Below are 24058 nucleotides of genomic sequence, written 5' to 3'. Positions count from 1 at the left end.
CTGCATATGTGTGACAAGGGGCTGAGCACCTGAACTGTACACTGGGACAAAGCTTGGTCCTGCCAAGAGGGCAGGGGACCGGACTCAATGACCTCCTGAGGTCCCTTCCAGTCTATGAGATATGATACATAAAGTGAGACCCCAAATGAGTGAGGATGGTTAATCCAATGGGGACTACTGACTGCAATGAGAACAGACCTGCTCAACCCACAAAGCATTCACTGGACTAATTAAGCCACACTCAATGATCAGGGATATCTGTGTCATCAGGAAAGCACCTTCCACCAACACACCATTGTGCAAAGGAGCAGGTATGCCAGCCGCACCCACGTCAGTCGGCGTTGTGTGTCTTTTCACACCTCCGAGAGAGAAAAGTTTTGCAAGCACAGGCCTAAATGGCTAGAGCAAAGAGTGTTGTCCTAATGATTCAGTGTTGTTCTCCAGCATCTTGTGCCAGAGGTGCTCCCAGTTAAGGTTTTCTTCAGCTTGGAATCCTCTCTCCCACAGAGACTGCTGCAAGCCAAAGACCCTACCATGGCTTTTGTAGCTCCTAGCAACCAGCCCTGCACAACCTCCATGTGCGGTTGGGCAGGTCCAAGCTGTTTGCTTGGTGCTTCCTTCCTACCCTGTAACTGAGGTGCATGGTGTACGTATTCCTGGAACACCCTGAGACACAAGATTTCTGGTGCCAAAGAATTAATGTACTATCATGTAAATAAGAACATGACTGGCAGTCAGCACGCTCCCCTGCCTTTCAAGATTTTTATCACGTGACCCTTTTGCCAGAGTGAGTCAAACTCTCCAGTCAATGTCCCGTAGGTCCCAGCTCAGGATCGCTGGTAGAGTTTCATGACATTTGCCTCGTGGAGTTTTTTCCACACTTTTCGCTCCAGATCGAAGTCGTGGTTGGCGTAGAAGATGAGAGGGCTCCACCGCTTGTCATAATAGTGATCCGAGTACTTCTTGTAGCCATCTGTGATGTAGCCATAGGCACTCACCTGGAAAGGCAGAAGGGCCTGTGGATGAGACGGCTTCAGAAATGGGGAAGTCAGGGAATGATGGTGGAAAAGAACGGGGAGGACATGGATACGAGGGGAGCTGCTTCCAAATGAGGAGGTAAGCGCAGGGTCTCTGCAGCTGAGGCAAGGGGCAGTTTGCTGCCCAGTTTACTATACGTATATAGGGTTCCTGCCAGACTAAGCTGGGAACTTTCATTCCAGAGAATGTTGGTCTGCTTTCCCCCCAAGTCCTTGGAAGTCAGGGAAGTTACTTTCGCAGTTTGCACCAGAACAGGACCAGGCCCGGTCTTCTTAACCCCTAGGGATGTTTTTGCCATTTGTCTCATCCTCAGACCACTCCCTTCCCCAAGTCACTGAGACATTCAGATTGTCCACCCCCAGGTCAGTCGGTAATACAGTTCCTTAACTGGCCACCACAGGTGCTGACGTATGACACCGTCATGCCCTTCATTGCATGCCTGTACCCCTCCTCCAGCAGACCCTGAAACAGAGTGCCCTTCCCATGGGTCTGCCAGGAATATGAGCTTCCTGAGACACTGTAATCAGGAGAAGTAACATGGCCACAGCCTTAGATCTCTCTGCCAAACCTAAGATTTTGCTCCTTGAACATTTATATTTTGCAAGAAGCACCAAGCCCTTACATTGTTACTGTTAGTCCACATTGTGAGTTACTCACTCAGCTGCCACTGAATTTAAGCCCCATTGTTTAATAAGCTTCACAACATCAATTTTCCAAATGGGGAAACTGAGTCACACCCAAATTAAGGGCCCCTTGTTTTCCTTAGTGCTCAGCATGCACAACTCCAAAGGAAGCCCACAGGAGCTGCAGGTGCTCAGTGCTGTTGAAAATCAGGCCCTAAGTGTCTCACCTATGGCTGGAGAGGACCATTGATGGCAGAGTTACATTAAAACAGTGGTGTTCCTGGCTACCAGGCCGGTCCACTAACCATGCTTCCTCTCACCAGCTAGAACACTGCCTTTTATCCATCCCAGGCAGTGCAGTGGGGACCAGTAGCACCAGAGTCCTTACCTGGTCACAGAGATGGAGTGCAGTCAGCAGTAAGAAGGCCCCCGTGGTGGGTCTGTACAATGGCCAGTAGGGCTTATCCAGACTTTGGGATCTTAGAAACCTGTAGCAGGACATAAAAAGGAGGACCATGGTCTCCAGGTGCGATGGCTTGGTTGGGGGGCAGCCTGTCCATCTGCATGATGCATTCTGAAGGCCAGAGTTGCCCACAGTGCACTGGGCATTTCAACACTGGGATAAGTGGTCAGCCAATCTTTGATTCAGAATTGGTCCAATGCTCGATTTGTGCCAGGGATTCCTGGGACTGAGGCTGGGCACGTCTGAGCTCGGCAGTCTTTAGCCCAGGCACCACTGGGCTTGCTGCATCAGTTGTGAAAGTATAAAAATTGCTTGAGACCTGGGACCTCTTTCTTTACAAATTAAATCTTGAATGGGACCAATCACAAAATCAATCTGGAAAGCTGGAAAGTTGAGGGTCTCTGGTCACATGAGATGCTACCCTCCAACACCCTGATTCATCCTGACCCTCGGCTCACTGTGTGCTCCTGTAGAGTTCAGAGTTACTCCCCCGGGTGTCTAACAGGGCTCACCCTTCTTCTGCACAGAGGAGTGGTGAGTGTGACTTGCCTGTTGAGTGACTGACTAATTCCACTGTGCATGGAACCCCATCATGAAGCACCATCTCGGAAGGCAACATGATTGAAAGAGGGGCCAAAGCAGTAGATTTTCCTACACCTTATTCATTTACACACAGAACCTGCTGTGAGCAGATGTTACTACAGCAAATCACAACATAGGTTTCTAAAAAGAATGAGACCGTTATCAAAGAAGGTCACAGCAGAAACATGAAATTATCCACCCTCATACAGCAGGACATAGAATGCTGGCAGGGATGGGAAGGCAATTCTTTACAGGGGGATTATGGTTTCCACTGACACATCAAGCACCTGTCCCTGTCAAAGGCAGGAAACCGGAAAATTTGGTCCTCATCTTGTAACTTGACCTCAAACGAACCCTCCATGGAATCACAGAACACTAGAACCAGAAGGAACTTCAACAGGTCATAGTGTCCAGTCCCCTGTCCCAACAGCAGGACCAAGCACTGTCTAGATCATCCCTGATGGGTGTCTGTCTAACCTGCTCTTAAATATCTCCGGTGAAGGAGATTCCACAACCTCCCAAGGCAATTTATTCCAGTGTTTAATCACCCTAAATCAGTTAGGAGGTTTTCTTAATGTCCAACCTAAACCTCCCTTGCTGCAGTTTAAGCCCGTTGCTCCTTGCTCTCCTATCCTCAGAGGCCAAGGAGAACAAGTTTTTCCCTCCTCCTTGTACCCCTCTTTTAGGTACTTGAAAACCGCTATTTTATGTCCCCTCTCAGTCTTATCTTTTCTAAACTAAACAAGCCCAGCTCTTTCAGTCTTCCCTCATAGCTCATGTTCTCTAGACCCTTTTCATTCTTGTTGCTCTTCTTTGGACCTTCTCCAATTTCTCCACATCTTTCTTGAAATGTGGTGCCGAGAACCACACACAGTCCTCCAGTTGAAGCCTAATGACCACTGAGTAGAGCAGAAGAATGACTTCCCATGTCTTGCTCTCAACACTCCTGTTCATGGGTGATTGGTTGGCAGAATTGGGCCCTTACATTGTTCTGATGGGACATATTCAATGCTCTTTTCTCAGACGTTGAAAAATAAATTGCCCTGCAGTCATTCCATCTCTGACTCTCAGCACCTCCTGGGTGAAATGCTCCCTTGGCAGAGGGCCAGTGTTTGGGCTACATGCCCTGAACTTCTGTGAAATATTGTGCTTGCTTTCTACCTGGGAGAGAATTCCACCTCTGTGTGACTGCGGGGAGTGAGGGACAAGGCAGGAATGAAAGAATGAAGAAGACAGATTCAAAGGCAGCCTGACAGCTGGCACTCACCATGGCAAATAACCTGCTGCCACTGACCTGTTTTTCATATATCGGAGGAAATCCGGGTGAACGACCAGATAATTGTCCAGGCTGAAATCCTTACTGAATTTGTCCCGTGGTCTGGGCCTAGGGGAGGGAACAGAAATGGATTCAGGAGAGCCATGTGCTCATTTCACTTTATCAAAGTAGTCAGGCTGCTTCATGCAAGCTGCTGAGAGCTGAAACAAACAGAAATGATGCTAATTTAATTCGGGAGCAGTTCCCAAAATCTTCACTTCCCTGTAGCTTTATAATGTAAACAATTTACGGCAGGGATTGACCTTTCATGCTACAGGTTGAACCTCTCTAATCCAGCACCCTCGGGACTGAACAGTGCTGAATAACAGAATTTGCCAGATCACAGGAGGTCAGTATTGCCTAGCACATTACCAGCACTTCCACTGCTTACAAGCACAGGACTTCTTGTTTTTGAAGATACAGACTAACATGGCTATCTCTCTGACACTGCTGCCCGGGCTCTTAAAAGACATTTAGGGGTAAATTACAGCTAAGAAACAGCACAGAACACTGACAGCCAAGACCAGTGGCTGTAAACAGTTTGTTTTTATGGGACCATGGGAAACTTGGCCAAACCCATGACAAGTGATTGTCCAGCTAACTAAAATCATGCCGGATTATGGATGTTGCCCGGTGAGAGAGTGCCAGATTAGAGAGGTTCACTCTGTATGTGTGTGCAGGACTTAAAACAATGGGGCCCTGATGGATCAATAGGGAGTATCAAGACATCACCGCAATGCAAAAATAAATGAATGAAGGAGTAAAATAACAACAGAGATGTGCCCATAAAGGGTCTTTCATTTCACTGGCAGCTCTACAAAGGTCAAAGAAAAAACACAGATGGTGTCAAACTAGAATTCTTTAGAATTTTCAACGCATCAAATAGTTTTCAAAAATACTAGTTTTAGGTTGAACACAATGTTTTGTTTGACTCAAAAGCAAGCAGTTCATGTTGATGTTGAGATATTTTTTCCTTTTTGTAGCCAGACATAAACCCTCCACTTGGCCTTTTCTTCCTCTCCCCCCCACTGGGAGAGACAGACAGAGAAACAAGCAGGGGAGACAGGTAGCCTTTAATGTCCTGGGAACGCAGGTGTGCTGTCTCGCCCAGCCTCTCTACTATACACATAAACCAGACAGTGGATGGGCTAGCTAATGGCCGCCCTTCTGGCTGATCTCGGTGATTGACACACCTAATCACTTCCCCAGGAAGGACGGGGAATCTCGGCCCATCACCTCCAAAGGTGCCCAATTGTCCACAATTCACAGGTGCGAATTGAGCCTTGCACCCTCCCTGGGAAACCTGGGGTTCAAACACATTCCTCCCGATTGGCCACTTGAGACCAGGAAGAAGCATATGTGACAAAAGGAGTATAAAGGGGCTTGGCAGACCACCCGCCCCTTTGAGTTTCAATCACCTACACCTGCTGGCCAGGTCTGGAATTAACTCCCGAGACTGGGGACGCCTGGTTCGTATCTACTTCTTCCCGAGGGATTGAGAGAAAGATTCTGGGTCACACCGGATCTCAGAGGCAGGGGTAAGAATTACACCTGTATTACACTTCTTTCCCATAGGAACTGAGGGAAAGACTCTGGTTCCACCAGGTCTAAGAGGCAGGGGTGAAAATCACACCTGCAAAAGTCCTTTCTTGTGTGCACATTACTTGCATTAGTCTAAGCTAGCGAGTTTGTCTAAAACTTTTCTTAAGTTAAATTGTGTTGTTTCCCCTTTAAAAACCGCGAGTACTAACTGTTTTGGGCTATAAACTGCTAAAAAGCATTAGCCTGTCACTCAAACCGCGGGAAGCCCTTATCTTATCTTTAAAACGCGTTTACCCCTTTGATATATGAGAACAGTGCGATCCTCCACTGTCTTTTTACATAGACCTGTAGAAAATCATTATCTTGCCTGTCAGACCACCGGGGGTCCTCGCCTTACCTGAACTGGCGAGCTGCAGTCAGCAATGACCTTCTGTGAACATTAGTAACCACAAGAAAAATCATTCTCCTGTCACTCACTCGGCGGCCATCGTGGTTTCATTCATAAATTGAGCGGTCAGTTTAAAACCCCCTTTTACACGCGGCAGCCGCTGCTGTTGTAAAATCGCTGCCAGCGGTTTCCTATTAACTGTTAGTAAAGTTATAAACAAAAATTCACAATTGTGGTACTTTGATCACTTGTCTTAGTTAAATTGTTTCCATCTTTGTATAAATAAAAAGTAACTGTTAAAGCCTCTCTAAGTGTAATTATCCTCTTGCTGCTGTACCCGAACTAAACACAAACCAAAGAACCCAGCCTGCCCTGGCTGCTTAGCATAGCTGCTGGTGTGGCATCACCCCCTTTGCCCCACCAGACCCTTAGCTGGCACCTGGGCATCGGCTCACACTTTTGTATTCAGATAAATAAATGCATATAGTAAAAGGGTAATTCAAACCAAAAAGTCAAAACGCTTCATTTTGAAAATTGTCAAAAAACCTAAAACTAAATATTTCCAGTTTTTCAGATGTTTCCTTTTTTCGGTTTTTCTCAACTAAAACAATTTGCTACAATGTACTCCAACTTGTGAAATATTTCGATTGATTTGACTCAAAATGTGTTTCTGTCAGAAAAAATTTCAGTTGAAAAATTTTGCCCAGCTCTGATCAGCATTCATGAGAATCATAAACCATTTTACAAGCTACCACTGTACAGACTGAAGCATTCAGACACCTATCACTGAGCAGCAGCCACTTCCCTGGTGCCATGTGATAGCCATCCCTGCAGTAATACACAAGATAAGGAGCAGTTGGGAAGTCTGACCTCCCCCAAATGAAATTACAAAGGGACTACAGTAAACCCTCAAATTATGTGGGGGTTGCATTCCAGCAACCACAGAGTAACGAATTGTCACGCAAGTCGATGGGGGAAGGGAACCAGGCTACCCCCTGGTTCCTGGCTCCCCTGGGTTGTAGGAGCCAGGAAACTGACCAGCCCTAGTGGGCTGCAGGGATCTGGGAACCAGGAGGCAGCCTGGTTTCAGTCTCCCTGCCACTTGCGGGACCGGGAAACTGACCAGCTCATGGCTAGTCAATATCCTGGGTCCTGCAAGCAGAGGAGAGGGGAACGAAGTGGAAGCCTCATCTGGGGCTGCCTCTGGGGGTGGGACTGGGAGCTCAGCGGCTTCCCAGTCGCAGGGCTCCTCACACCCCGGCCAGGGACACAGGTTCTTCCCGCTGCGGGTCTCCCCACCCCCAAGCAGGGACACCACAACTGGCTCTGCTGGCTTCCAGCCATGGGGCTGCAGGTCTCCCTCCGACCCCCATGGCACTGACCCATCCCCCAAAACCTCTCTTGTGTAAATGCAAAATGCACGCCTCTAGAGGGATTACTGTATTTGCTTAGATTTAGACTAGCAGCACACAATTGCTCCCACTGGTATTTAACCAGAACTCTGACATATGGATTGCCTTCTCCCATGAAAAGTGCCATAGGCGTTGCGACCGCAAGTGCTCTCATCCGAGCACCTGCTGCCTGCAATCTGGGGGGCTTTCATTTTAAATAATCTTTGCTGGGGCTTCACACAGTTCTGTACAATGGGCAGTGAGGGAGGTGGAAGAGAGTTCCCCTGTTAAAGGACAGGGTATGCGGCAGCCTGATTTACCCGTACTGGTCCAAAAATCCCTTCCTGACTTCCTTGTTCAGCAGGAGAGCCTTCAGCCACTCAAAATCTCTACCACCTTCCAGGAAATGAAGGTACTTGATATCCTAGAAAACACAGCAAGGAAGAGTTAGCGGCTGACATTAGCTTGAGATAGGCATTAAAAATGAATAGCAAACAAAAGACCAGACTCACTGGGAACAACAAGCAGTCCTGTGGCACCTTATAGACTAACAGATATTTTGGAGCATCAGCTTTCCCAGTAAAAGGGAGGGCTAGAGCAGACAAGGTCTGTCCAGTCAGGGTGGAAATGGCCCATTATCAGTAGTACACATCATGAGAGGAGAAAAAACAAGCCAGAACAGTCGGGGGGATGTGGCCCATTGTCAGATTCTAATGTGGAGGTGTGAACTTTCAGAGAAGAGAAACTACTTTTGTAAGGGGTCAACCACGCCCAGTTTCTGTTTAATCCCTGGTTGATGGAGTCAAATTTTCAAATGAATTGCAGCTCAGAGATTTCTCTCTCCATTTGATTTTTTTTTAATTTTGTTGTTGTTGTTGTTGTTGCAGGACTACTACTGTTAAATCTGTTACTGACTGTCCAGGGAGGTTGAAATGTTCTCTTACAGGTTTGTGTATGTTGCCGTTCCTGATGTCCGATTTATGTCCATTTATTCTTTTATGTAGAGACTGTCCAGTTGCGCTAATGTAAATTGCAGTGGGGCATTGCTGGCACAATGGCATGTATTATATTAATAGCTGTGCAGGTAAAGGAGCCCCTGATGGTATGGTTGATGTGAGGTCCTGTGATGATAGTTATTGCTAATTATATCCCTTGCAAACAAGACAGGGAAGTAACTGAACAGCAAAACAAGACAGCAGTCATTTAGCACTTTAAAGACTAACAAAATGATTTATTAGGGGATGAGCTTTCGTGGGACAGACCCACTTCTTCATATCTATATCTTTTCATATAGTTGATGGATCTCCATTCCAAAGAGCTAAATGTAGTGCCTTGCATGTTGAATAGTAATAGAGAGGTGGCTGTGTTAAAGTGGGTTTGTCCCATGAAAGCTCACCACCTAATAAACCATTTTGTTAGTCTTTAAAGTGCTATATAACTGCTGGTTTTGTTTTGTTTTGTTAGAATACAGACTAACACAGCCACCGCTCTGTTACTGAACAGCAAAAGGTTAGGCAGCCTAGGTGTATTCACTTGTAAAGAACAGGAAAAGACACAGCTGTTTGTGTCAGGGTGATGATGATTGCCACAGGTCTGAGCCCTTGCACCACAGTGTCATAGATTGCTATGTCATAGCAAGACGTAGATCCAAAGAAAGAGGTGGGTAAGAAAAAGGGAAAAGACAGATTAGGTCTGATCTATAACTACAGACAGACAGAGAGGGAGCGTGCTAGTCTATATACTACCAAAACAAAAAAGCAGTCAAGTAGCACTTTAAAGACTAACAAAATAAAAGCCACGAAAGCTCACCTAATAAATTATTTTGTTAGTCTTTAAAGTGCTACTTGACTGCTTTTTTACAGACAGACAATCATTAGCTCAGTAATTTTCACCTTTTTTCTGAACAGGACCTCTTTTCAAACCGGAAGCCCCCGCCATCCCTAGCCTTGTCCTCTCTTTTAGCCCGATCGACAGGGCAGAGGTGTCATTGTGACCACAACTGGCCAAACCTTTTCAGAGAAATAGTTTATTTGTGAAGAATGAAAGCTGGGGGCAACCAAAATTATTCAAGAATGGAACCCAAACTGACAAATAGTTTTTGACCAAGAAGAAAAAAAAAATAGAAAAGAGTCAGCCCATTTTGTTTCAACATTTTCAAAGTGGAACATTTCCAGTTTTCCTTTCAAAATAACTATTCGTTGTCAAAGTCACTAGATTTATTATAAAAACCAAAACACCAGTACAAACTCTCTCAAAAACAGATGAGCACTGCTGCCTAGGAAGGACAGAGAACTTCTTCCACAGCACACTTCAGAGCAATTCCTCGAGTGACGCAGCTCAGTGCAGTGTTCAGAACCATGGGATACACCCCAGCTCCTCCACAGTGCCTAACTCAGTAGGAGTTCGAGGCCTAAATACCTTTGAGGGTCTGGGCCCTAGTATCTAAGATGGGTTAGTGCATCACCAATTTGGTCACAGCTACTTGGCTACAGCTCAGATGTGCTCTGCTCATCTGGATGTTTGACTGAGCTAATGGGAGTTTACAGACCCGAGTGTCCCAACCTGGCTACCTCTGCTGTGACCTGAGAAGCTACTTCTGCCCTGTTGCCTTTCACATAGGTCAGAATCAGAAATGAGGGTAAGAGGCAAAGCAAGACCTTGCTGAAGGCATGTGTACACACATCATGTGCCTGACTTACTTTTCCCATTGGGATCTTGCTGAATTTGCTTCCCAGTGTCGTAAGAGAGGCCACCAATGAGAAGGCGGTGAATCCATAGAAGGACGTTTTTGTTCCCACGTCTTTTTCATAACCTTTGATCACGGCCCCGCTCACCCTGAACCCAGAAATCAAACAGAATTGCAAAGTCAGCAGCACATTGGTTAGCTTTAGTCGCTGGCCTGGCATTCACAGCAGCGCTGACTGAACTGTTTTAACCTTGAGCCAAAACTAGCGTGGAACTGAGCCAGCTCTCAGGTGAATAGCCACAGCAGGGAATGAATCCAGGCAGAACCTTGTTGAAGGCTCAGAAATGTGCTGTTCCCACTTCGGTTCAGATTCTTACCTCAGTTTTCATTTGTAATCTCCACACTCCTGAGTCCCAGCATGATGCTAGAAAGCACAAAGTACCACAGACGCAGCTGTGGTTTTGGTCCCAGCCAGAATTAAGATGACCAGGGAATAATGCAAGAAAGCTTGTCCTTATGAGATTTCCAGCCTGAACTGAAGGCCACAGAGGTTTGAATAAGGTTGAACACAAAGATTATTTAGCCTTGGATTTTGCAGGCCGGTAGCAATGACTTGGAAACATGGTTAAAACATGGCTCTGGAGTTTTATGTGGGATCATTTTGTAGCGGGAGCACAAGGCTGTCTGGAGAGAGGAGTGAGGAATGCACACACATTATTTGGGGGCAGGGGCATAGAGAAGATTGCATAAGGGAGAACAGAAAGTAACACCAAACTGCACCTCTTACCGGAACACATAGTCATGGGAGTCGATCTCCTGGCCCATTCCAGAGTTATTTAGTATCCCCGCATTCCCCACCACAGCACAGCTGATACAGGTTGGCCTCTGCCTGCTGGTGTTGGCAAGGAGGACCTGCTGATGTGGGTTGGGTGGCAGCATTGTTAGGACTTCCTTCACCACTGAAACACAGACAGAGTGGTTTTCCATCAAGGAAGCTGAGTGAATGGTGCATTTTTAGAGCACTTTGGGGCTGGGAGGGAAAAGGAGGGAAAGTGCCATATGTGACTCTCAGCCTGAGGGTCATCTAGTTTTTTTTATCCTGTCTCTGACTGTGGCCACATGGGATGCTCCAGAGGTAACATCTCCCTCTCTTTTGGAATGCAACAATACACCATGGAGAGAAATCCCTTCCTGACCTCAACTGGCTCTCAGTTTATGGCCCAAAGCACGATGTATCTTGACTTTAGCAAAGCATTTGCTATGGTCTCCAATAGGCCGTGTTTACGCGAGTACCCTCTTTTCAGAGGGGGCATGTTAATGAGGGATTTCAGTAGAGGCTAATGAGGCACTGCCATGAATATTCAGTGCTCCATTAGCATAACGGCAGCTGCGTGTGATTTGTAAGTAACCCTTTCGAAACGCATGCTGCCCATGTAGCTGGGGGCCTTTCAAAAGGACTCCTTGACTTTGAAAGCCCCTTCCTCCTATTTGGTTTTGGGACGAAGGGGCTTTCGAAGTCAGGGGTTCCTTTCAACGCTACACAGGTGGCGTGCGTTTCGAAAGCAGCACTTTCAAGTTGTGCGCAGACACCATTATGCTAATGAGGCACTGCCATGAACATGCAGTGCCTCATTAGCATCTTCCAAAATCTCTCTTTATTGTGCCCCCTCTGAAAGGAGGGGGCTAGTGTAGACACGGCCATAGTAGTCTTGTCAGCAAGTTACAGAAATATGGATTGGATGAATGGACTGTACAGTGAACAGAAACCTGGCTAGATCATCAGCTTCAATGGGTAGCGATCAGTGGCTCATTGTCTAGTTGGCAGCCAGTATCAAGCAGAGTGCCCCAGGGGTCAGTCCTGGGCTGGTTTTGTTCAACATCTTCATTCCTGATCTGGATGATGGGCTGGTTTGCACCCTCAGCAAGTTTGCAGATGACTCTAAGCTACAGGGAGAGGTAGCTATGCTTGCCAGTAAAAACTTAAACTCAGAGACAATGGGTCCCAAAGACCCCCTAGGGAGTGCTGGCAGGGAGCCAAAGAGTCAATGGGAAGGAAGTTTGAGACTTGAATTGAAACAGTGATCTCTGCTGCAGCCTTTTGGGTGGCTAGAGCAGAGACTCAGAGATGGATCACGCCAGGAACCACGCATGGATTTTCAGGGACAACCATGCCTGGCAAGGACTGATGGAGGCCAGCTTGCTGAAGGTACTAACAAAGAAGTAGAAGAGACCCACTTTTCCCAGCAGGAGGAACCAACGGTTGCACATTAAGGGTGTGTCCTACTTTGGGAGCTCTGTCCCGGTATTTGGAGTGAGGAGAAGGTATCCCCAGGGTAGGGTGACCATGTTCCCCTACGCTAAATACAGGACACCAGGGTTGGGGAGGGGAGTGACCCGACCAAAATGGGAGAGATGGTCACCCTGAGTCAGGCAGAGAGTCATGCTGCAGGGAGCTGGGAAAGGGATGGCAAACTGTTGGTGCTCCTCCCGGCTCCCCCAGCCATAGGGAGCCAGGCACCAGTCGCAGCCATGTGGATCTGGCTCCCAGCTCCTCTGAGTTGCAGGGAGCTGAGCAGCAGCTGTGCTATTGCCACTCCCAGCTCCCACGAGTCGCAGGGAGCCAGGAGCCAGTTGCAGCCACGCCGGTCCAGCTTCCCCAAGCTGTGGGGACCCAGGAACCGAGTGGCAGCTGAGCCCGTGTGCTCCCAGCTTGCAGCAGCTATGCAAATATGGGGCAATTAGCCCCTTTGTTAAAATAAATCTGGACGCCTTCCTGGCACCTGAAATACGGGACTGTCCTGCCCAAAACGGGATGAATGATCACCCTACCTATGAGCATCCCAGAGGGAGCAGGGACCCAGTCCAGCCCACCCCACCACCCACCTTGTGAACTCACATGAGTAATTCAGCTCCATAAAGCCAAACGGTGGTTTGAAATGCTCCAGGCGTTCCCACTCGCTGTGGCTGAAGTGCCTCCTGTCAATGAAAAGCGTGATGTTGGGCAGGAAAAGATCCCTCAGCCAGTCCGACTTGGAGGCCTGGGCCCTCACCGAATGGGGGCAGCCCTGGAAACACAGAAGACAGAGCTGGAAGGAAGCAGACAGGGCTTGTGTGACAGCTGCCATAGCAGGGAGTGAGCCCAAGGCCTTTAAGCTGCAGCAGCCAAGAGCCATGCCCTTCCGGACAGCCAGGGCACAGAATACCCACTCTGGGGTACTTGCTCTCGCCTCAGAAAAATGCCTGTATAGATTCACAATGCAGTGGCTGACCAGGCCTTGCTGACGGAGCTTGCTGCCCCCTGCCCTGAATGAGACCTTATGCTTCTTGACACAGCTCATGCCAGGCACAAGAGATCATCACCTTGCATCAGCTCTCAATGTGTACATCTGCCAGGCCCTAACCGTGCCTCCTTTTCTTGTGGCCACACGCCCCCAGCCTCTCTGTCAGTCACCGTGGTGCTTATGGCCGCTGCCACTGGGTACACGCCTCCGTGCATTCTGCATCTCCCCTCATGGTGCAGACGCTGCACAGCCAGGGCTGCATTTAACCATTTTAAACTTCAAAGGCATAAGCAGCCATCTCTTCTGCGTGCTCCTGCTTCTGCCGGCCTTGACACACCGGGAGACTGCTGTTCGCCTGCATTAGTAATGGAAACCTGCCACTGGTCAGCTTGATTTTCCTCCATCAGTTTCAGCAGAGAGAAGTTGTGGCTGAGCTGATCTCGAGCACAAGCTATCTCCAGGGCTGTTTGCCGCTCTGCTCTGCCAGAAGCCTGCATCACATGCAATGTGCAAGCCAGCCCTTTCTGCTCCGATTATGTAGCCCCATTAAGCTGCGCTTGCTTCCCAGGACCAGAATCAGCATGCCACTGTGTCAACATGCCTGACTGCTCCCAGCATCTGTCAGTTACTCCAATCAATGGTTTCAGACATGTCTTTTTGTGGTCTCCTCACATCCTCCCTCTCACTGGCATCTCCTGACTAGGGTGTGGACAAACCTCAGCATAATCATAGAATCGTAGAATGCTAGGACTGGAAGGGACCTTGAGAGGTCATTGAGTCCAGCCCCCTGCCCTCATGGCAGGACCAAGTACTGTCTAGACCATCCCTGATAGACGCTTATCTAACCTGTTCTTAAATATCTCCAGAGATGGAGACTCCACAAACTCCCAGGGAATTTATTCCAGTGTTTGACCACCCTGACAGTGAGGAACTTTTTCCTAATGTCCAACCTAAATCTCCCTTGCTGCTGTTTAAGCCCATTGCCTCTTGTTCGATCCTCAGAGGCCAAGAAGAACAAGTTTTCTCCCTCCTCCTTATGACACCCTTTTAGATATCTGAAAACCGCTATCATGTCCCCCCTCAATCTTCTCTTTTCCAGACTAAACAAGCCCAGTTCTTTCAGGGTGAAAGAGTAATGTGTGAGGTGTTTGTAATGCTTGCCACAGCCTTGTGCCACTGAGTAAGTCCATGCTTGCATGAAAGGGTTGTTTCCTGTTTCTTCAAGCAGGGAGGGAAGGAGGAGATAAGTGCATCACGGAAGGCTGATAGCCTGTACCCACACCAGGTTTTTGTCCTATTGGGCACTGGGATCCTAACCCAGAATTCAAAGGGATGGCAGGAAAGGTGGATGACTACACAGTGCATTGCTGTTAGAACTGAAGGTAGCTATGGTAGTGGGGACGCACCCCATCGATCGAACGCATGTGCCTAGGGAGGCTCTGCACCTTCAACTTTGTAAATCAGCCACTAAAGGTTGACCTAAAGAAATCTGACCTTATTTTGTGATGCAGAGATACTCTGAAGCTGCGTCTACACGTGCACGCTACTTCGAAGTAGCGGCACCAACTTCGAAATAGCGCCCGTCGCATCTACACGCGTCGGGCGCTATTTCGAAGTTAACTTCGACGTTAGGCGGCGAGACGTCGAAGTCGCTAACCTCATGAGGAGATAGGAATAGCGCCCTACTTCGACGTTCAACGTCGAAGTAGGGACCGTGTAGACGATCTGCGTCCCGCAACGTCGAAATTGCTGGGTCCTCCATGGCGGCCATCAGCTGGGGGGTTGAGAGATGCTCTCTCTTCAGCCCCTGCGGGGCTCTATGGTCACCGTGGGCAGCAGCCCTTAGCCCAGGGCTTCTGGCTGCTTCTGCAGCAGCTCGGGATCTATGCTGCAGGCACAGGGTCTGCAACCAGTTGTCAGCTCTGTGTATCTTGTGTTGTTTAGTGCAAGTGTGTCTGGGAGGGGCCCTTTAAGGGAGCGGCTTGCTGTTGAGTCCGCCCTGTGACCCTGTCTGCAGCTGTGCCTGGCATCCCTATTTCGATGTGTACTACTTTGACGTGTAGACGTTCCCTCGCTCCGCCTATTTCGATGTTGGGCTGAGCAACGTCGAAGTTGAACATCGACGTTGCTGGCCCTGGAGGACGTGTAGACGTTATTCATCGAAATAGACTATTTCGATGTCGCAACATCGAAATAAGCTATTTCGATGTTGGCTGCACGTGTAGACGTAGCCTGAGAGCCCTGATCTTATGTGGACTCGGGAGTCTGCATTGTAGCAAATCCCATGAGCTGCATCCACCCCGAGGCTGCACGCAACAAAGTGAGCATGGATTGGGAAGACAAAACTTCCCAAAATCTAGCTTCTTCATGCAGCCGGTTGGCTTTAAGTCCCAAGTTTCTGTGCAGCTCCAAATTGCTGCAGCTTTGTGACTTAGTCAAGGCTCACTGCAGCACAAAATGGGTTGATTTCTGAGCCCATGGCATTGACTGGAAGATTAATGAAACTGTGCAGCAGGCAGTGCGCTAGTTAAAGCTTCCTTAATAGGACAGTTACACAAATCCTTCTTGCATTCATAATCAGCACTTTTTGGACATGCAGGGAAATCATTGTGATGTATCCCTGACTGTGAATGATACAAGTATTATTTGGAAAGCTTACAGGGTGAGGGGGCAGAGGAGCAGAAGGAGAGGGTAAAGAATCTCCCACCCAGTGGCCGGTCAACAAATGACAAGGGGAATGTGTGTGTCCCTAACCCACAGGCTGGCTGGAGATACATGTTCCCATCTTCTTGTCCCATTAGGACAAGGAGCAATGGGCAAGGGAGGTTTAGGTTGGACATGAGGAAAAACTTCCTCACGGTGAGGGCAGTTAAACACTGGACTAAATTGCTGAGGGAGGTTGTAGAATCTTCATCACTGGACATGTTTAAGAGCAGGTTAGACAGACACCTATCAGGGATGGTCTAGACACTCTAGACAGTGATTGGTCCTGCTGAGAAGGCAGGGGACTGGACTCGATGACCTCTTGAGGTCCCTTCCAGTTCTAGTGTTCTATGATTCTATGACCTGTGCATGGACCAGCCACAGTCTCTGAGAAAGCAAGTCTGTTACTCAAGCATCACAGGAACAAACACAGGAAGAAAATGAATTGGGCACAGGTGGGTTTCTTGAATAGCCCTGAAAACTGCAAATGAGGACAAATGGTCTGGCAGAGCCCTGTATGGCATTCTGGAACCCACCGAGCCAGCAATGGAGAAGCAGGAAGGACAGATAGCAAAACCCCACGGGACGGGACTTCACCAACAGAGGAAACACTGTGTTCTTTGTGCAAGCGCTGCCAATGTCCTGTCTCTTATGATTACCAGGTGACAAATGTTACGCCAACAAAGACGCATGCTTTTATTTGCTTTTTCTAAACGAATGTGGTGAAGGGAACAGTGAGTGATGCTCTGACCTGTCTGTTGCTTGTCCATACAGCTACTGTATCAACAGCAAAATGCTGCACAAGGTGAAATGCGGTTTGGTCTCTGCCAGTAGCTGCACTGCACAACTCTAGGCTTGACACTTGTTATAGCTCCAAGAATTCACAAAGGGCCCGCATAGCCTGGTAGGTTGGTGGGAGACTTAGGGGAAAACCAAGAGAATCAAGATGCGCAGAAGAAGATGGAAAGCTAGTAGCAGGTTCTGCTCCTTTCCTGACACACATTAACTGAATCTATTCACCCTTAGGGGCTGATGAGCCATTTTTTTTTAGTGAGATGTAAAACTTGAGACCCTGACACGTGTTCATTAATGACCCCCTGCTACTATTTGCAAGGCTCTGGTGGCATCAGCCCCTAGGTGCTAGCCAAAACCCAACAAGAGAAATTATGCTCTGACTAGTGACATTCTGTGTAGTTTTAGCAGAATAGGGTACCCTTAACTTCCTGGTATAAACTGCCAACCAGTGTTTCCGGGTGCATGTCTGCAATCTGCTGCTCTTCACCCCACAGGTGGCTGAACTGGAGCAGCAGACAACATGATTTCTATGGGGACAAAGTTAATACGTTAATTTGGAGACCCATGTGCGACCAAAGAACCTGTTAATAAGAACTGGCAAGCCGAGTTACAGGAGTGTCCTGATTCTGACAGGTACGTGCTAGCTCACCATAGAACGTCAAAGGACCATGTCTTTGTGAAACGCAGATACAGATACTATGTAGAGCTATGTATATATTTTGAAAATATGTTTTGAAGGCTGGATCAAGGCAGAACTGAGAAACAGGTTTTTTTGTTAGATAAGGGATATTTTCTCACCAGTCTCTCTCTAAAGTAAAGCAAATACAGTATTGTTTCAGTCACAGTGGCTCTCCTGTTACCTGTCTATGCAGAATGCCAGTGAAAGATTGTAAGACATCCAGAAAGGAATTAACAGATTGAAACTCCCCATCTGGGGTGAGGCATTTATATGGAGAGACACTGCAAAGGTTCAGTGAACTTCATTTGGAAAACTAAAAAGACACCTCATCATTCTGCACTTAGGAAGTAAATGGGCAGTGCATTTACATTAATGAGAATGGGCTCACAACTGAATTTGGTTGGAAGTATCATTGGAAACTGGGTAAGGTAAGACTTCTTCAGACAGGAGGTTTGTCTGTTAAGTTCAGTCTCTGATTTTGTTTCGTAAAAACTTTTGTTTCCCTTATCCTTACCATCTCCTGAATCTTTGGTAATAGACATATCCTTGTTTTCACAATGAATATCTCTCAGTGCTGCAATATTAAGCAGAGCTGATCCTGTATCCGACAAGTTGATATGTGCACTCTTCCTCTGCCAACAGCAGACACAATGTTTTTGTGAGTGACCAGTGGATCAGAGGCTTACACAGGTGAATGCTCCAAAGGGGCTTGGGGAAAGGGGCAAACATATCGTTAACCTGCAAGGCAACAAAAGGGCTGGCATAACCAAGAAGAGAGTGTTTGGTGGCTAACAGGCTGGTGACATCAGGGAGCAAAGCCTCTCTGTCACTGGAGGTACCAAGGGGACTCAGAGGCTGGGAACTTTGAGAAACATGACACCACACAAATGCATAATCACTACCTTTATACCATCTCTATAAGAATGTCAGGCCAGGTCTACAGTATAAACCACACAACAGCACAGTTATACCAATGTATGCACTACCACATATGCCAGCAAAATTTATGTCGCTCAATATCTTCTGCAGCTCTCATGCAGTGTTCCCTGTAAGCTGACCACTTTTTCTGGGCTAGTGTAGACACACCCTAAGAGAGATCATAAGTCTCGCCCCAGACTTAGCTCAGATGCAATTCTTCACAAGCCAGAGTTAATCTTTTATTGGCTTGGTTCGAACAGCCAATTCTGTATCCTCTGCGCGAGAGAAGATAGGTTCAAAGTCCAGCTGAAGCGAACACTGATTGCTTCCCATTCCTTCAAATAGAATTTCCCCAGGGTGGGAACCTTTCGTTTAACCTTCCCCACCCCCATGGAAAAATACCAGATTCAGGATGAATTCCAGCACTTGGTGGCATGGCCCTATGTCTTGGTAGGACCAACCACAGTTTGGGCTTGTAGGAAAGACAAAACCATTTACAGGTTATTGTTTTGCTGACAGGGCCATTAAGTTCCTTAAGCACCACTAATGGCTTGCACTAGAAAAACCCGTATGAATAAAATAGGTTTCCAACTGATATTTCTAACTTCACATACAAGAACGATACTGCACACAAATAGAATATACACATTTAGCTGTTACTTTAAAAATGTCACATGACACATTTTACTAGAAGACCTTTAAGATATGCATATTCATGAGCCAATTTTTTTAAAATATGGGGGGCATTAGTCCCCAATTAGTTCCCCATGTAACACATTGGGGTGAAGGGCGTTATTCCCGGGGGGCTACAAGAGGGAGGAGAGGAAGAACTTTTTTTTTTCCTTTTTCTTTTTTGAGGAAAATAAGGAATGCCCCTACTAAATAAGTACAATTGGCCTGAATTTAGGCCAGCATTGGGCTGGGCAAGGTGTGTTAAGGTAAATTCCTCTCTCTCACTCTCCCTTAGCAGTACTTACACTTTCTTGTTTTGAATGAAAGCTCAAATTCTGCCCAGCCTTACAATCTGCACACGCCTCCTCCATTTGTGCTGGAGGCATCTCCTATGTGGCTCCCTGTCCATTCCACAGCCTAACCAAATATCCATGAAAATATGTGACTTGGAAAACAGAATGGGAAGCTACAAGGAGGTAAATTTATAGGAGACCATCCAGCTGTATACGTGGCCAGAACACACAGTAATCACTCACCGACTGTGGAGATGAACTGTCTAAGATATAGCGGTCTTCAAAATCCCACTGAGGCTCAGACTTGAAGTCAGCGATCCTTAGCCTTCTTTTTTCTGTCACTGCCATGGCCAGAGTTGTGGCATTCTGGGGTGTGGGAACAGCCACGTTCTGCACTGGAGGGGTGGCGTGAACCTTGTCTTCTATAGCGGGTCTCAGAGCACTGGATTTAGTTGACACTGGAGCTGGTTTTGGTTTTGCTTGGTCTTGGGCTAAGGTCTTTACTTTGGCTTCCTTCTCCTTGGGTGCTGGTGGGGCTGTTTTAGCCTGGGCTTGCCTCTCACTGGATGCCGATGTTACATACTTATCCTCTGCTTGCTCCTCCGTGGCATCTCCTCCCTCTGCTGCCATCCTCTTAGCCATATTCTGCCTATTGCTGGCTGGCCCCAGTGCTGTGTTCACCAGATTCAAGGAACCCCCTTCTACAGGCACAGGGTGGGCTTCATTCTGTCGGCTATTCCTTTGTGGAATTTCCTTGGTACGTGGACAATAAACAAATTGCCTAAATGTAACCAAAAAAAAAAGGCAATTAGACTCATGGACTTCAGCCTCACGAAGCACCCTCTATCCCCTTTGCCACATCAATGGCTATCTTACCCCCAACATGGGTGATAACACTGCTGAGTACAGGAATTCCCCTCACCAGGGCTCCATTGGAATTCCTGTGCAAACATGACAACATCAGACTGGGTCTGAACTGTGACTGGGAACAATTAGCTCTCTAGAAAACAGAGCAAAAAGTCTTGTGGCACCTTATAGACTAACAGATAAGGTGCCACAACACTTGTTGTTCTCGAAGCTACAGACTAACACAGCTACCTCTCTGATGCTCACTAGGGCTACGTCTACACGTGAAGCCAACATTGAAATAGCTTATTTCGATGTAGCAACATCGAAATAGGCTATTTCGATGAATAACGTCTACACGTCCTCCAGGGCTGGCAATGTCGATGTTCAACTTCGACGTTGCGCGGCACCACATCGAAATAGGCGCTGCGAGGGAACGTCTACACACCAAAGTAGCACACATCGAAATAAGGGTTCCAGGCACAGCTGCAGACAGGGTCACAGGGCGGACTCAACAGCAAGCCGCTCCCTTAAAGGACCCCTCCCAGACACAGTTGCACTAAACAACACAAGATACACAGAGCCAACAACTGGTTGCAGACCCTGTGCCTGCAGCATGGATCCCCAGCTGCCGCAGCAGCAGCCAGAAGCCCTGGGCTAAGGGCTGCTGCCCACGGTGACCATAGAGCCTGGCAGGGGCTGGAGAGAGAGCATCTCTCAACCCCCCAGCTGATGGCCGCCATGGAGGACCCGGCAATTTCGACGTTGCGGGACGCGGATTGTCTTCACGGTCCCTACTTCGACGTTGAACGTTGAAGTAGGGCGCTATTCCGATCCCCTCATGAGGTTAGCGACTTCGACGTCTCGCCGCCTAACGTCGAAGTTAACTTCAAAATAGCGCCCGACGCGTGTAGCCACGACGGGCGCTATTTCAAAGTTAGTGCCGCTACTTCGAAGTAGCGTGCACGTGTAGACACAGCTTAGAAAAGGTAATTTTAACCCATTTGGCATCCTCACCTTCTTGTCAACTGTTGGGTGCGGCCACATCCACCCTGATGGAATTAGCTTCATTAGCACCAGTCCTCTGCACAGGAACATCACATTACCACCCTCTTTGTGTGTATGAATCCCTGCCAAAGTGAAACTTCCACTTCAGGCACCCGACAAAGGGTGCTGTGCCCACAAAAGCTTATGCCCAAATACATTTGTTAGTCTGAAGGTGCCCCAGGGCTCCTTGTTGTCTAAGGCAGCCTGCATTTCCAAAGTATACAACATACAGCAGTATGAGAGAGAACACTGACCACTGCTTCTTTGCAGACTGGCAATGCCTAGGGACTGCTACTGAGCTGGTCAGGGAACAGATACATGTTTGAAGGAGAATCAGCAGAGCCTTGCTTGGATACAAATTGTATATCTATATCCTACCCGCAGGCATGGTCCATGGATATCTACAGATATAAAGTGAACGTCCACAGATCCTCGGGGCTCTCACCATCAGTGCTGGCATGACTGGGTACATCCCAGATGTTCAAGGAGCTCAATGGCATGTCAGTGGGCAAATGGCAGTGCAGCAGAAAGCCAAGCCCTATCTCCGGATGTGAAGACGTGGGTCTGCCCCATGAAAGCTCATCATCTAATAAATTATTTTGTTAGTCTTTAAAGTGCTACAGGACTGCTGGTTTGTTTTGTTAAGATACAAACTAACACAGCCACTTCTCCGTTATTATTGTTCCCTGAGGTGTTACTGTATCCGAGATATTTAATCACAGAATCATGGAATCCTAGGGCTGGAAGGGACCTCAGGAGGTCATCAAGTCCAGTCCCCTGCCCAAAGCAGGATCAACCCCACCTAAATCATCCCAGAAGAAGTCGGTACCTTGTTTTGTGAAGATACAGACTAACACAAGTGACTAAATCATCCCAGCCAGGACTTTGTCAAGCTGGGACTTAAAAATCTCTAAAGATGGAGATTCTATTACCTCTCTAGGTAGTGCATTCTAGCGCTGCACCACCCTCCTAATAAAAAGATTTTCCTCATACCCAACCTAGACCTCCCCCACTGTAACTTGAGACCGTCGCTCCTTGTTCTGCCTTCTGCCACCACTGAGAACAGCCTCTTTCCACCCTCTTTAGAACCCTCCTTCAGGAAGTTGATGCCTGCTATCAAATCGCCCCTCACTCTTCTCATCTGCAACCTTGGCCCTTTGCCTGCTTGATTTGTTTCTTTCTTTGGCTGCATCTTCTTGACTGTTTTCTGCCTTTGTAAATGGCAAATTATCTTCCGGCATTTCTCTACTTGTTGCTTTCCCTGGTGTTCTGAAGTGTGCTGTTGTGTACACTTTCATTTTAATTCAGATGTTGGAAATTCTAATCAATAAACCAAAAAGATACAGCAGAAGATACAGCACCTAATACAAGGATACTTAATCCATGACTAAGGCTCCTTGGCACAACCACAGCACAAATTACAAACAGTTGTAGTTACACTGAATTTCCTTCCTGCAGCAGGCAAAGGGTAAGTAACATTTCATGCACATGCATGTATGGATCACCACGTTAGCAGAGAAAGAGCAGGGTAGGGTCTTCAAAGACAGCACGTGCGCTGGGGAGCCAATTCATAGGTCGTGTGCTCCAGGTTCCTTATCATTTTGGTTGACCTCCACTGGACCCTTTCCAATGCATCCAGATCCTTTAATTTGTCACATCAGTGTACAGTACTGTGTCCTTTAGCTTGTCAAACCAAAGCCTTCATATACACCTCATTTGACAGGCAACAGACAATGTCAGCCAATCTCCTGAAATGTTAGAGCTGTTACATTTTTGAAAACTTTGAGATATCTGGTATTAAATGTCTGCATTTTCAGGAACAGCCTCCAATTGAGCATGAGCATAATTACATCCATTCAGAAGCACCACAACCTGATTTACAGACACAGCCAGGTAATCAGGTCTTTAAATGAACAAATCTGTAAGGTAGTAACCGAGAGAGATAGCTGTGCTAGTCTATACACTATGAAAACAAAAAAGCAGTCCAGTAGCACTCTGAAGACTAACAAAATAATTTATTAGGTGATGAGCTTTCGTGGGACAGACCCACTTCTTCCCACGAAAGCTCATCCCCTAATAAATTATTTTGTTAGTCTTCAAAATGCTACTGGACTGCTTTTTTTAAGACTAACAAAATAATTTATTAGGGGATGAGCTTTCGTGGGAAGAAGTGGGTCTGTCCCACGAAAGCTCATCACCTAATAAATTATTTTGTTAGTCTTTAAAGTGCTACTGGACTGCTTTTTTGTATACATCAGTAAGGGCTTTATTTCCACCGGTAACACTGATAATGCCCAGATGAAAGAATCAAAGCTAAAATATTTAGCTTTTTTTATTAGAAAATTCACTGTTGCCTGATGCTTTTGAAGGGACAGACAGGCCTTGCTTACACAGGCAAGTTTTTTTATATTAAGTTATGTGTGAACTAAAATTGCTATAATTGTATCAGTACAATCCCAATGAAGATACCTTGTTCCAATATAAAACATAAATAAAATATTTATTTTTCTTTGTACATTGTTCATTTTGAATGCCAAGTAAATAAAGGTAAAATTTTATTCTAGACTTTTCATTTTTTTTTATATTGAAGAGGGAGGACAGCAAAGTCATAGTTTACCTAGGGCAGGGTTTGGCAACCAAAACAACAAGAAGAGCCGTTTTTTCCAATTTGGTAAAAAAACTCAATAATTCAAGAGCCACAATACATGTGAATACGAGACCGTCCTTAATAAATAAAGTCAAGCCATACTTTTTGTAACCATTTAATTTTAGTTTCCTTTCTTAAAATGAGTGTTG

The 24058-nt window shown here is 47.0% G+C and overlaps 1 protein-coding gene across 1 annotated transcript in view; it reads right to left on the bottom strand.

The window, feature by feature from the left end:
- Positions 1-691: 691 nt before the first annotated feature.
- ST6GALNAC1 (ST6 N-acetylgalactosaminide alpha-2,6-sialyltransferase 1) overlaps positions 692-24058 on the bottom strand; it is a 75782-nt gene continuing 52415 nt past the window's right edge. Inside the window, exons 7-14 of the mRNA XM_075014502.1 lie at positions 19613-20150; positions 12925-13093; positions 10816-10987; positions 10042-10177; positions 7663-7766; positions 4001-4090; positions 2050-2149; positions 692-998 (exon numbers count right to left, since the gene is read on the bottom strand). Coding sequence (XP_074870603.1) covers positions 828-998; positions 2050-2149; positions 4001-4090; positions 7663-7766; positions 10042-10177; positions 10816-10987; positions 12925-13093; positions 19613-20150 — 1480 coding nt within the window. The 3' untranslated portion in view covers positions 692-827. The remainder of the gene's footprint in view (positions 999-2049; positions 2150-4000; positions 4091-7662; positions 7767-10041; positions 10178-10815; positions 10988-12924; positions 13094-19612; positions 20151-24058) is intronic.

Source organism: Carettochelys insculpta, chromosome 20, assembly GCF_033958435.1.
Source record: "Carettochelys insculpta isolate YL-2023 chromosome 20, ASM3395843v1, whole genome shotgun sequence".
In the NCBI taxonomy this organism is placed as follows: domain Eukaryota; kingdom Metazoa; phylum Chordata; order Testudines; family Carettochelyidae; genus Carettochelys; species Carettochelys insculpta.
Note: the sequence above shows the minus strand (reverse complement) of the source record. Positions and strands in the feature narration are given on the sequence as shown.